The sequence below is a fragment of the Melanerpes formicivorus genome, unplaced genomic scaffold (assembly GCF_026170545.1).
Source record: "Melanerpes formicivorus ecotype bairdi unplaced genomic scaffold, bMelFor1.0.p_v2 SCAF_2, whole genome shotgun sequence".
Classification (NCBI taxonomy): Eukaryota; Metazoa; Chordata; class Aves; order Piciformes; family Picidae; genus Melanerpes; species Melanerpes formicivorus.
This window is the reverse complement of record NW_027142354.1, coordinates 33,406,346-33,419,383: the sequence shown is the minus strand read 5'-3', so window position 1 is coordinate 33,419,383 and position 13,038 is coordinate 33,406,346. Positions and strand designations below refer to the sequence as shown.

The 13,038-nt window shown below is 38.2% G+C and overlaps 1 protein-coding gene across 1 annotated transcript in view; it reads right to left on the bottom strand.

Annotated features, from left to right (window-relative positions):
* Window positions 1-13,038, bottom strand: part of KIF26B (kinesin family member 26B) — a 329,942-nt gene that overhangs the window by 186,943 nt on the left and 129,961 nt on the right. Inside the window, exon 4 of the mRNA XM_068155679.1 lies at window positions 12,255-12,421. Within this exon, the coding sequence (XP_068011780.1) occupies window positions 12,255-12,421 (167 nt within the window). The remainder of the gene's footprint in view (window positions 1-12,254; window positions 12,422-13,038) is intronic.

The following is a 13,038-nucleotide window of genomic DNA, read 5'->3' as shown; positions in this document are numbered from 1 at the left end:
TTAACACAATACATGATTTCATCTCATTTAGTCTACTTAATGCATTCCCTATTTGTTTCCGATTGCTATAAAGTATTAGTTAAGAATTCACGGCTTGTTAACCCAAATAGCTCAGTGAAATCCACAGACTGTATCAGTTGTACTTTTTTAACTAAATATGTGGTCACCACAGGAAAAACATTTTCAAACTAGTATGACCAACACTTGTTTTACATAATCCTAAACTCATTGCCAATATTTAATTCTTTATTTATTTTTTTTTTAATTGTATCCCATCGCAGGTCTTTTCTCTTTGCCCTGGATCAATGTGCTGTCCAGTATTGTTCCTAGAGATCTGGATTGTTTCACAAAACCCTTAAATAGCGACTTATTAGGTCACTAACACTCATAGAATTTCATGACTGAGTGAAATATTTCTATTTCCTTTTCAGAGTTTTATTTTGTTTTCCTTTCTTCTAGTCCCATTCTCAGGCATAACTTAGTTCAGAAGATGAATGCATTGCTCATTCTTTCCAGTTCTCAACATTATTTTATGAGATCTGTAACACAAAATGTGTCTTTGAACTTGTGGAACCAGAATTACTCTTCTCTGCTGTCATTATGCAAACCCACTTTTGACTTTCAAGCATGCAGAGCACGGGGAAAAAAAACAACCAAAGAACAACCACAAACAAAACAAAACAAAACAAAAACCACAAACAAACAAAAACCAACCACCCATAATCTGAGTATGTGAAATCTAAAAGCTCTTACAACTCAATGATCCAAGATATTATCTTCTGCTTTATCTCATAATGGTCTGTGTTTCACTTGTGACATGCAATATTTGGAGCCAACAAATGACAGTTTTGGAGCACACATTCCATTGTGTAGTCTCCTAAGGAGACAACCAAAGTAAAGGCTCAAACAGGAAGTCCAAGGCTAATTGACTGATCTAAAATTAAGACCATGTGGCCCTTGGGAATCTATGAACAGTGCTAGTTTGCATATTTTAGAAATACATAGTTGGTCATAACTCAGATGTCTTTCACCTTGAGCAACTAATCTAATATTTAAACATCACATAGCTGAATGTGATCTGTCTTAACAGAGCAGTTGATGCTGCTGTGGGAAAGGACAAACATGATGGAAGAGGAAAGCTGGAAGAGCAATAGCTATTGCAATGAGAAAACTTAGATTCACATTAATTTGTTCCTCTTTCACCAATGAAAAGCAAAAGCAGAAATAAGCAACTTTGAACATTCATATAGTGTTGATATGCTTCATCCTGGACAGCTTGCTCAAGATGGCTTGAACAAGTGATACAATGCTATCCAATTTCTCTCCATGCATACTTTTTTCTTTTTAATGAAAGGCTGACTGATTAGTCCCTGTATTTGCATATAAAGAGGTGTTCAGAAACAAAAGAATTTCTGCTAATACTCTATTTTCTGTCTCTGCCTAGCTTTCCAGTTTTCACTTATTCATCATTCTTTCTTAGATTCAGAAATTATTGCTGTAATTCTCACAAAAAGTAACTAGCTTGGCTGCTTTCTCTCATGACTATCGGGATAATAAAATCAAGGACTGCCTCACTGATTATCAGCAGGAGTTTTTAGCCTGGTTATTCAAAGAAATGAGGATGACCAATACACAAGTCCAGAGGAGGGCCATGAAGATGGTCAGAGGGCTGGAGCACCTCTCCTATCAATACAGGCTGAGAGAGTTGGGATTGTTCAGCCTGGAGAAAAGGCTCTGGGGAGATGTTATAGCACATTTCTAGTATTTGAAAGGGGCCTACAGGAAAGCTGGAGAGGGATTTTTTACAAAGCTACACAGTGACAGGATGAGGGGTAATGGCTTCAAACTGGAAGAAGCTAGATTTAGATTAGACATTTGGAAGAAATTCATCATGGTGAGGGTAGTAAGGTAAAGGAACAGATTGCCCACAGAAGTTGTGGAGATTCCAAGCCTAGACATGCTCAAAGCCAGGCAGGGTGGAGCCTTGAGCAGCCTAGAGATTTTCCTGCCTATGGCAGGGATGTTAGAACAAGATGATCTTTAAGGTCCCTTCCAATCCAAACCACTAGCACTGGGTGCCATCCCAGAAACACATTTGCTTGAATCAAGGTTAATGTGGAACAAATCAGTTTCTGTCCAATACCTGCAGATGGAAATATGAGATACTGTAAGGATCTTGATGAGAACTGCTGAGTCACAGAATCATAGAACTGTTTTGATTGAAAAAGACTTCCAAGAGCCAACTGTTAACCTAACACAAACATTGCCATTAAATTATGTCCCAGCATGCCATATCTGTGCATTTTCTGAACATCTCCAAGGATGGTGACTCCACCACCTGCCTGGGCAGCCTATTCCAGTGCCTGACCACCACTGCACATATATTTTATACTCCTGGTAGTGCCTAAGGTAAAATGGGCTGAAACTAGATGATCTTCATGGTCCCTTCCAACCCAAAATATTCCTTGATTCTCTTGTTGGAGTTTTTTATTCTGTGAACAAGGAAAAAAGAAAATTGTCTGCCTTCCTTGGTAATTGTAAGGAAAAGTCATTAAGCAGTTTAATAGATTGGTGTCAAGGTTAAGAAAGCACTGACTCTTTGAGCAGGTGGTGGAGGATTCTACAGACAGGGTAAATCACCGGCGGAATTTCAAGTCTGCTGGGGTAGCACTGTAACAGTACTTCTTGTAACAGGAAAGCAGTAATCAGAACAAAAAGTATGCCACTCTGAACTTCCAGGTGTTTGGGGGAAAAGCCTTGTCCCTATGGATTTACGATGTCTTTCAGTGAAGATTAGTTTGATGGTGTTAAAAAACAGAGGGGAAAAAACAACTAGTGGTGCATATAATTTTCTACTACAGACAGAAAAACTACACCAATTCATCTTTCTCTCTCCACAAGCCAAGATAGAGACACCATAAATCAGAACTCTCATGTCAAGGTTTAAAAGAAGCAAGAAATATGCAAAACAGTAAATCAACATGAGGTTGCCTGTACTGTAGTTGGCAGTCACAACTACACTAGAAGCCAAAAGATTAATGCTGAGCATTTTTATTTCCACTGCCCTAAGAGTAAAAGGCAAGATTAAACATCAGGAGTCTTTGGTAACAGGTGCTGAAGGATTACTGCATATGCTAGCAATTTCTCAACATACATGTCAGGCGCAGGCAAAGGCAGTGTCAAAGGAAGGAAATAGCCTCAGTTCAAGTTTTCCTGGGAACAGGTGTTCACAAAGCATGTACTCTGGCGGCCCAAAAGCCCTCCTAGAAATTAGAAAGCCAAACCTATGCTTAGTTAGACTCTCTTTGTGGTGTGTCGAAACCTACAGGAAATCACAAGACGTAGCAAGAAGTACACAAGAAGTTACCTCTTCATTAGTGTATAATATATAGAGAGCACCATAAATTTAGCTTCCATGCACCTAGGTACTTTTGTACTGGATGCTTCAAATCACCTAGGAAAATTAGGAATACCGATCCATGAAGAATTGCCTCCTTCCTTAGCAAACCACTAAAATAGTGCCTCAGTGTCATATCATCAGTACCCAATATTCTTCACAGCAATGCAAAATATTTATCACAACATCTAAGACATGAGAATCATAGCAAGAATGGGGCCAATGCAGTCATTTACAAATCTAAAGTTTCCTCTCTGCAATAGCAGCAATAATCAATACGGGACAAATAGAGAAAGCAGACTTTAAGCTAAATTAAAGGCCATTGCAAACTACTGAAGATCAGAAGTGTCTTGGCTACCTCCTTTTGCCTTGGCAGAGGCTACATAACAGAGCTTCTACAAAGCATGTATGTTGCATCAAGTACATTATGCAGATGCTTGCATTACTTGCATTATTGACTAGGATTTGGGGGGGGGGGGCGGGAAAGGAGGGAAAACAGCACGTAAGTGTACTGTATTACCAGATCAATTTAAAAATTGAATGCAACTAATCATATTACAATTAACTGGACAATGAATTCTAGATGGAAGTTAAGAAACTTGTGTACATTAAAGTAAAAATTAAAATTATGTGAAGTACTCACATATTTACAGAAACAAAAAGTTGTAACTAAACACCACAGCTTCTTACAAGAACCAGAAAAACTAAAATTGTTTTCAGACAATATATGTTAGAAACCATTAATATAATGAATTGTACTTAGGAGACAGGGTATTAATTTTAAAATACTCTCTTGAGCAGAAAGACTTTCATGGTTATGTGCCCTTTGCTTTACAGAACAAAATATTCATAAGATGGAATTGGGAATTGCATCACAGGAACAACACATCTCAAAACTTTCCACAGGATTTCTCAAGACTGTAAAACGTTAGCTACAGAAGAAACTCCAAATCTCAATGAGCATGTCAATAACAACATTACTCAGTGATTGTCATTACCATCAGTACAAAGCATATGATACCACACATGGGTCATACATAGGTCAGAAAACAGTCACCTTGTGCAGCGCACAGAGGCAGCTGTAGCATATTTCAGTACAGACATAATATCAAAGTTACATACCTTTCATGTACTGGAATTTTAATGTCTCTGTTCAATGGTCAGTAAATTGCTCCTCAATAATAATAATTTACTTTAGATTGTCCTAAATTATTTTTAAAGCATACCTAGTCCAGAAAACTGTATTTATTAACTAAAGGTGAATGCCCCTGTACATAGGAAGTGGATTACTTTGCTACTAGGAACATGAGGAGGATTCACATTCTTTTTTAACAGTTACATGGCTTGAGACTAAGCAGGTGACACACTCCTGTATGTATAGTATTCTATGATAATGTAAAGATAATTTTAGATTATTTCTTTTTATAACTCCGTGGATTACTCCCAAAGTTCTGTTTAAAAAGGAAGGTCCATTATCTGTATTTTAAGCTGTGACATGTGCGCAGACAACATACAGTGTATCTAACTGGCATAAAGGTTGACATTATTTCTGTTTACAGAATGCAAATTTAAATCACAACTAGCTTTCCAGGCCAGGTCTAAGATTGAAAACATTTACTTAAGCTTTTGTTTAAATAGTGCCACTGTGCAAGTATCTAAAGATCCAGATACCATGGTTCCCAACATGTACCCTACACACCTACTGTTAGAAATGGACCTAGTCTGCAAACTTGTTGCTAAACCTTTTTTTGCAACCAAAAGATAGGAACTTATTCAAACAAAGTGGAATACATCAGTTTGGGGCAGGGGGAGAACAACACTACAAACTGCCATCTGGGCAAACAAAACAAACAAAAAGACCCCAAAACAATTTGAAATTGTTTGGTACCCAAGGTTTGGTTTTGAGACCATCTAAAATTACAGATTGTTCAAATACAGAATCACCGAATCACCAAGGTTGGAAGAGACCTCAAAGATCATCAAGTCCAACCTGTCATCACAGACCTCATGACTAAACCATGGCACCAAGTGCCACATCCAATCCCCTCTTGAACACCTCCAGGGATGGTGACTCCACCACCTCCCTGGGCAGCCCATTCCAATGGCTAAGTGAAGGATTTAGAACTCTCAGTGAAGAACTTTCTCCTCACCTCGAGCCTAAACTTCCCCTGGTGCAGCATGAGCCTGTGTCCTCTTGTTCTGGTACTTGTGTCCAGATGTGGCTCCTAAGTACTAATTTATTATTTTCTTTTTATTGCATGTAAGATCATTGCTTCCATTACCAGGCACAGGCTATTCTTGTGTGTGCCACTCATTTTTCCTGATAGCACATTTTATTTACATTGAACCATATCAAAAGAGTATTCTTTTTGCTCCAAATGCCACTCTTCGGCTTCAGGAGAGTCAAGATTCCCTTTTGATCTGTATTTACACATAAAGTAACACCAACAACAGCAAGTAGAAACAGCCTGTTAGAGCTCTCACAGCAGTAGAGAGAGCAGCGACTGTGAACAGACTGCTTACATTCCCAATGAAGTAATAATGAAAAATCAGCCCCTGAAGTTGTGCACTCAAACCTAGATGCCAATTTTAAGTATTTCTTTCATGGCCTTTCAGCTTGACCGAGATCATTGTGATTGAAATTTCCCCTATTAGTTAGCCTCAAGGCAGTCTTTGAAGGTAGAAATATTTGTGAAAATTATTTACAGGCCTTTTAAACTTGCTGCCAGCATTCCTACTGAAAGACAGCCTGTGGACCTTTAATCTTAACATTCTTCTGTTTACATATTTCTTACGCAGTATACAAGAAGGAGGAGGGAAGAGAGTAGAAATTCTGATCAGAGTTGTTTATGTATAGCTCTTCAAAATTCCCAAGAGACTGACCACAAGTCAACCATTACATTTAGTTTGTTCAGCTAATGAAAGAAAATTCTGCAAGAAACCGAAACACATTTTCACCTAGCTTTCAGAAGATAATTTTCTCTTAGAGATGTTGGGGTCACCGCTATTTGACATTGAAGACTTCTCAGGCAGTGTCTGAACCGCTGCACAACTTGAAATAGCAGTTAGATCTGCCATTCTTCAACATGAGCAATTTCATCTCAATCATCTGCATTTCATACCACTTAGAAACATTCAGCAGCTTTCACCCTCTGACAATGTTCACAGATTTTTTCATGAGAGATGCCTCAGGCCTCAGCAGCACCCAGTGCCCTGGCTGGGCCTTCACATCCTCTTGTGCACCTGCACAAGTAACAAGAGGAGACTCTTGGCTTGGCTCCATCTCTGCTAATCCAATGCTTCAGCAAAACCCATTACAGTTAGACTACTGACACAAACTAAATGTTTCTGCCATAGAATTTCCCAAGGCAAAGCTGGGCTTTGTGGTATAGGAATACCCACTCCAAACCACTTCCTTCTCTACTAGCTGCTGCCTCTAATTTGTTTTGCTGTCCATGTCGTTGCAACAAACCCTCTGTTGCAGTCAGGAAAAGTTATTTTTTGTGAACTTCCCCCAGATCCCCAGAGAGGTTATCAATGCTTTTAAATATCTGAAGGTAGGTGGCAAGAAATTAAGCCAGTCTCTTCTCAGGGTGTCCAGTGACAGGAGAGGGACAATGGGCAAACACCAGAACACAGGATGTCCTATCTAAACATATGGAAAAATTTCTTCACTTTGAGGGTTACGGATCACCCAGATGGATGGTGCCCAGAAAGGTTGTGAGCTTTCAAAATCCACTGGGACATATTCCCATGCAACTGATCTAGGTGAACCTGATTAGTCAGGGAGGTTGGACAAGATTATCTCCAGAGGTTCCCTCCCAGAAACTACCATTCTGTGATCTCTGAAAAATCCAAGTCAGGACCTTAAGACGATATGATTACTTTAAAGCAATGCACAACCTGTAAGGAAAAGCCCTGGTGCTCCAAGTTCTAACCCTTTGGGCCTTAAAATTTTTTCCCATGTGTAGAAAGACTGTGCAGACCAGCTCCTTTAAGTTTCAAAAAAAATTACACAATATTGCACCTATAAAGAAAACCAACATTTGTGTGATAAGCTGATAGTTTAATCACATGTGTGCAAAAAACAGTGAGACATGAGATTCTAGGGTCTCTAGAGTGATAAGTCATCTAAAGAGCACAGCAGCTTTAACTAGAGAGCCCTACAGTGTTCTCATAGAAGCTTTGTGGTTCATGCAATACGTACCAGATTTTAAAAAAATATTCAAAAAAGCTTTTTCAGGGCTGGAAAGGAATAGAGAATTCAGGGTTTTGAACACAACATTCACAAAACTCCTTTGCATTAAGGCAGTGCCTTACCTCCTCCTCCCTCAGCTGCCAAACCACACAGGAATGGCAAATGAGCACGGAAAGGCTCACCAGCAGTTTTTCCAAGAATTAGAGGTAACTGTAGCTAGAGCTTATCCCCTGCCAAGTAGCTATGCATCAGTTATACATAAAGATTTTCTATTTTTGTTTTGCCTCAAAATAGAAAGGTTTTTTTTTAATCTGGATATTTCTGCATTTCATATGAAAAACATACCTTGCTAGAGTAGCATTGTGTGGCCTTACTTAGTGTTTAAGCTGTACAGAGACATGGAAAATTATCCCTAGAACAGATTTTTCAGGCTACTTTCAAGCTTATCAGGCTATTATCAAGATTTCAGACTGAGGAGAGCTTTTGTTCAAGATACACTGTTACATTTTGTGACCAGCAACAAGAAACAACTTTCAAGACGTCCATTTAAAAATATCTCCTGAAAAAAAATTTACCTTTTTGAGGTCCAAAGCAGAACTGGCTTTTATTTTTCTCCTTTGTCCTAATGCAACAGAAGTTTTCCCTCATCATGAATGCAAGCTTGCTGTAAGAGGACACACAAGGAACAGCGCCAAGTCCCAAAAACCTTTAGGTATTGTAACAACTGAAAGGCTTTGGTCCAGTTTTGACTTCTACTTCTTGCACTGTGCTATCACCCTTTGAGTGACTATCAAAACCCTACCACCCCATCACAAGGGATTAGTTTTATTCAGAAGGATAGGTTTATTTATGAAGCAGTCAGGCCAAAGCTGAAGTCAGAGTCCCAAAAGTTTTCTCCATGTAGAAACTGGCATAGATAGGAACAGGGGTCCAGAGTAAAGCTCCTTGATCAGTCAGAGCTTCAGAGACACCAGGAAAGAAGCGACAGAATATCCTTCCCTCAGATCTTGTGCAAAGTCAGCACTAGCACATGCATATGGTACACCTCTACCCTATGCTGGGAGCACAGCTTAGACTGCAATGCCTCCTATGACAAAGACTGAAACAGGAGTCAACAGTTAACTGATATAAAAAATCCTAAAATACTCTTCAAATTATTCTTTTTGTGTAAAGAATCTTATCATTTCACATTAGCTAAATAATTTATTTTCATCACAAATGTGTACTAGTAAGAGGAAAAACGATGCTAGACAAGTGTGGATTGGAGGGTATTTCAGAGAAAATGAGTAACAGTCCTGAACAGAAAGGAAAATCTGGAGCTTGTCATTAAAAGTGGAATTGATTTAATTCATTTTTTATGTCAGAATCACCATTTATTAGTCATACCTGGACCATCTAATTTTCATAAGCCTGCCAGCAGAGCACTTTGGATAGTTTTCAACTTAAGTTCCTTTAAAATAATCACATACTGCCCCATGGGAATTCCAACACAAGTTCTCTTCCAGCAATATTCCAGCAAATGGCAATTAACAGAAGTTGCATCCCTTTTAGCTGTCAGCTATAGATCATGAAACATAACAGTCCAGTATTGAGACAGATAAGCCTCCTGGCTTTTCAAAAGACAGAGTCACTGTGGACTTCAGATACTTCTCCATGGCTCAATGCCAGTTGTAGTTCAGTCAAGTATCACTGTTGGACTAGTCATGCCTGAGAATAGAAAAATTATGATCTCCCAGTATTCTACTTCTGATGTTTCTCAAGTTATTACAACCAAAAGTTCCCACGGACGCATTAACATTTCCACCATACTGTAGCATTTTAGTTAATTGGGTTTCCTTCCTGATGATGGATGACTTAATATCTCAGCCTCATCTGCGGTTTGCTTTGATTGTCAGGGAACAACAAGTGAAATACTGTGGAACATTATTCAAATTTTGAAAGAGTATTTTCTACTCTTCTACTTCCCACTTCACATTCACAAGTTTCCCTGTCTGTGTAATAATTTCTTACTTACTGGAAATATTCTATGTTACACATGTTAACAGAAAAACCCCAAAACAGTCACAGCTGGTAGTCACTATTCCAGGTGCTACTCACAACTGGAAAAAGCAAAAGTTTAGAATTTTAGAATGACTGTTTAATACTGCAAGTAGAATGCCATGTTAACAAGTTTGACAACCACTGCCTTCTCCTTTGTATTTAATAATAGACACACATCTGGGCTTTTACAATTGCTGGGGTAATGCGAATACATATAGACACATAAGAGACAAACCAAAAATTAATGAGATCTGCATTGTGAACACAATTTGAGAATTTTCTTGCTAAAAGATCAATCAATGAACAACTGACTTGGATTTGCTGTTTGAACTGACAGCAGATTGTGTATCTTGAACAAAACTGACTTTTATGTAAGTAATATTAATCCAATATGCAATATCCCATACTAAACCAGGCTTTCTTGTCTTCCCAAGTACAGTTTCAAAAGAAACAGCCTTAACATGAGATTTCTGCTGGGCCAAGCACATCCAAGAATTCACACCATCAGTGAGAAACAAACAGAGTTCTACTTACAACGTGTGATTTACATCGGGGATTTTGAGCAAATTTAATTAGTTTCTACATTTCAGCAGAGTATGTTAAGAGTAAATGAATTCTCTCAGCATAGAAAAGCGAAACAATGAAGAACAAATGACTTAAACCATCTTCATAAATCAACTCATGCTAAAATATGTGCTAATCCCAATCTGTACTTTGGTTAGACATTACCATATGAGCACATTCAGCAATTTTAATTGAAACTGCCTGCAGTTAAACAGAAAAGGGCAGCAAATCAAGACCACTGTCATCATTCATATTTGCTATCCCAGTATCACATCTGTAAAGAAAAAATGGCAGAGCTGCACCAAACAATGTTTACTGAGCCTTCTAAGCAGCTACTTTTAATGATTCAGTTGTAGCATGACTGATTCAATATATGCAATCCCTAATGTTTGTAAGGGAAAACAGTAGAGGATAATCTTCCTTCCAGATTTACAGAGCCCAGCAACATTATAAATTTTCCATTTACATTTATAACAAAATAGAATCATGTAGAATTACTAACAGTTGGCACTCTAAAGGGTAGGAAGTTAATCTGAATATTCCTGAGGCATTCACTCAAAAATTCATTCCATGTTTTGAAATCCAGATCTCTCACTAGATTGGATTGGAAGTGCTGTAAAAAATTGATTAGTCCCTTGTTATTTTCTTACTTCCACATCTCTTCCCAGATTGAAACTTCTAATTATTGAAATGCATTAAAATGCAAGCACTATTTCAGCTTCTTCAGTTATGTGACCGTTTTAGGCTGTGCCTTTAAGAAAGGGACATTTGCTGGAACACTCTGACTGAATATTTTGAATATATTCAGATATTCTAAAGGAATTTCATTGGTAGATTGGCAGAATGCAACTTTAAGTTTTAGTTCAGTTTGAGTCTGTCTCTGTTCCAGTCTGTTCTACCTTTCCAGCCTGTCTGCTTCTGAGCAACTAGCTGGAGTTGACCTTGAGATAAGAAAACTAATCCCTGCATGCACTTTTGAAGCCTAACAAAATTTCATCCTTATTAATTACCTTTTCTCTCTCTCTAGCCCTTTTTGGGAAAAAAAGGGAGGTAGGGGGAGAGAGGGGGCACAGGGGGGTAACCCTCCTCTGTCCGGAGGAGGGAGTTTTGTTCTGTATTACTTTCTTTGCTGTGTATTTCTGTATATATTGTAAATACTGTATACTGTGTATATATATAACCTGCATTTCATCTTGCTTGTAAATATATCTTTGCTTCTCCAACTGAGCTAGCTGTGGTTTCTTTTCTTTGTGAGGGAGGGAGAGCTAGGCCTTCTCTCACCACCACAAGTTACATAATGATTCAACTGAGCTAAAAAGATTATGTGCAAAGACCATGTTTCTGCACAGAAAAATATCTCTGTTGTTGATAATACATATTTCATTTATTAACTACTATGTCCATTTAACAAACCATTTTTACTAACAAATTAATAAAGACAACCATAAGATTTTTTTACTGGAACTTTCTCTCATCAATTTTTTTTTAAATACTGGTTGAATGTTCAACAGAAAGCATTCCAAGGTTGAGTTTAGACCCTCAGGTCAATTCAACAGCATGACGTGGAGAAAAACTGAAATCAGAAACCTTAACATTTGTCATCTGAAAGTGGAAATCTTGATAGTTTTCCCAGATGGAAACAAAATTCAATAAAGAAGAGTGAAGGCTGCCCACCAAACAGACCCATCCACCTCCAGTTAGATCTACAATTAATTGCCTATCTCAGAAAATTCCTTGGATGGGCCCTTCTCATTCAGAGATATACTACTCCAAAAAAAGTCATGAAATTGGGTGTTATTCTGGGAGCATGACCCAAATCAAGAATTAAAGAGCTATTTTACAGAAGAGAGTAGAATTATCATCCTCATCTTACAGACAAATACATACAGGTATATTAAACATTTTCATAGTAATTCCTGTAAGTTTGTGACAGATCTATATCTGCAGCCACATTTCGATGTGTTCTAGTCTATCAACCCCTCTTCTTCACTGGAGTCATTTCCTTCAAAAGAAATTAGGTTTCGAAAGAGGGAAAATCTGAGAAGTCTCTCTTACCTGGCAAAAAATGATGCTGCCACCGAGGTGCCTGTGGATACTTCACTGGCAACATACGTGCTCTGGGAAGCAGGGAAGCTGTACAAGGAGGGTTTATCTGCATTGTAGCGGTTCAGTGCTGTTTCATTCAGGCCCTCTCGACTAGTCTCTGACATAAGCTGAGATATCTGAAGACAGAAAAAACCCAAAAGTGTTATCAGCTAAAGCTAACTGACCCCTCCTCATTCAAGTGCCTCTTGGTTGCAGATGGAATAAGAAAGCCATTTCATTCACTTTGTTGCATTGCTTCTGTCATGCTAATCTACAATACTTCGAGTCAGCTCTAACCTTGCCTGCATTAAAACCAATGGTATCAATTTATCCCATCACTAGAAATGTCAGCAATGTCTATTGCTTTCCATCCATATGGAAAAGAAAGGTTAAACCATAACCTCTGCTTGGTTTTACCTCAGTGTACAAGACAGCTTCTATATGTGTAAGATATTTAGATTTTACTTTAAAAACAAACAAACAAACACATTACTTTGCTATTACAAAATAACACAACACTATTATATTAAGTATTTTTGTTTATCTTTCCCCAGAAAAGCCAGCATGCAACAGGGGATGGAGACCAATCTCTCTGGAAATTGGGATTGTTACCACTTACTTTCATTGTCTTTCCTAAAAGGTTTTAAACATCCTATGGTTTAACATTTTTCCTCCCATTAGGAAGTTTCATCTCAGCCTTTAGCTATATAGGAACAGAAACTGAGTTCAACCAGACTTGACCCAGCTCTCCTCA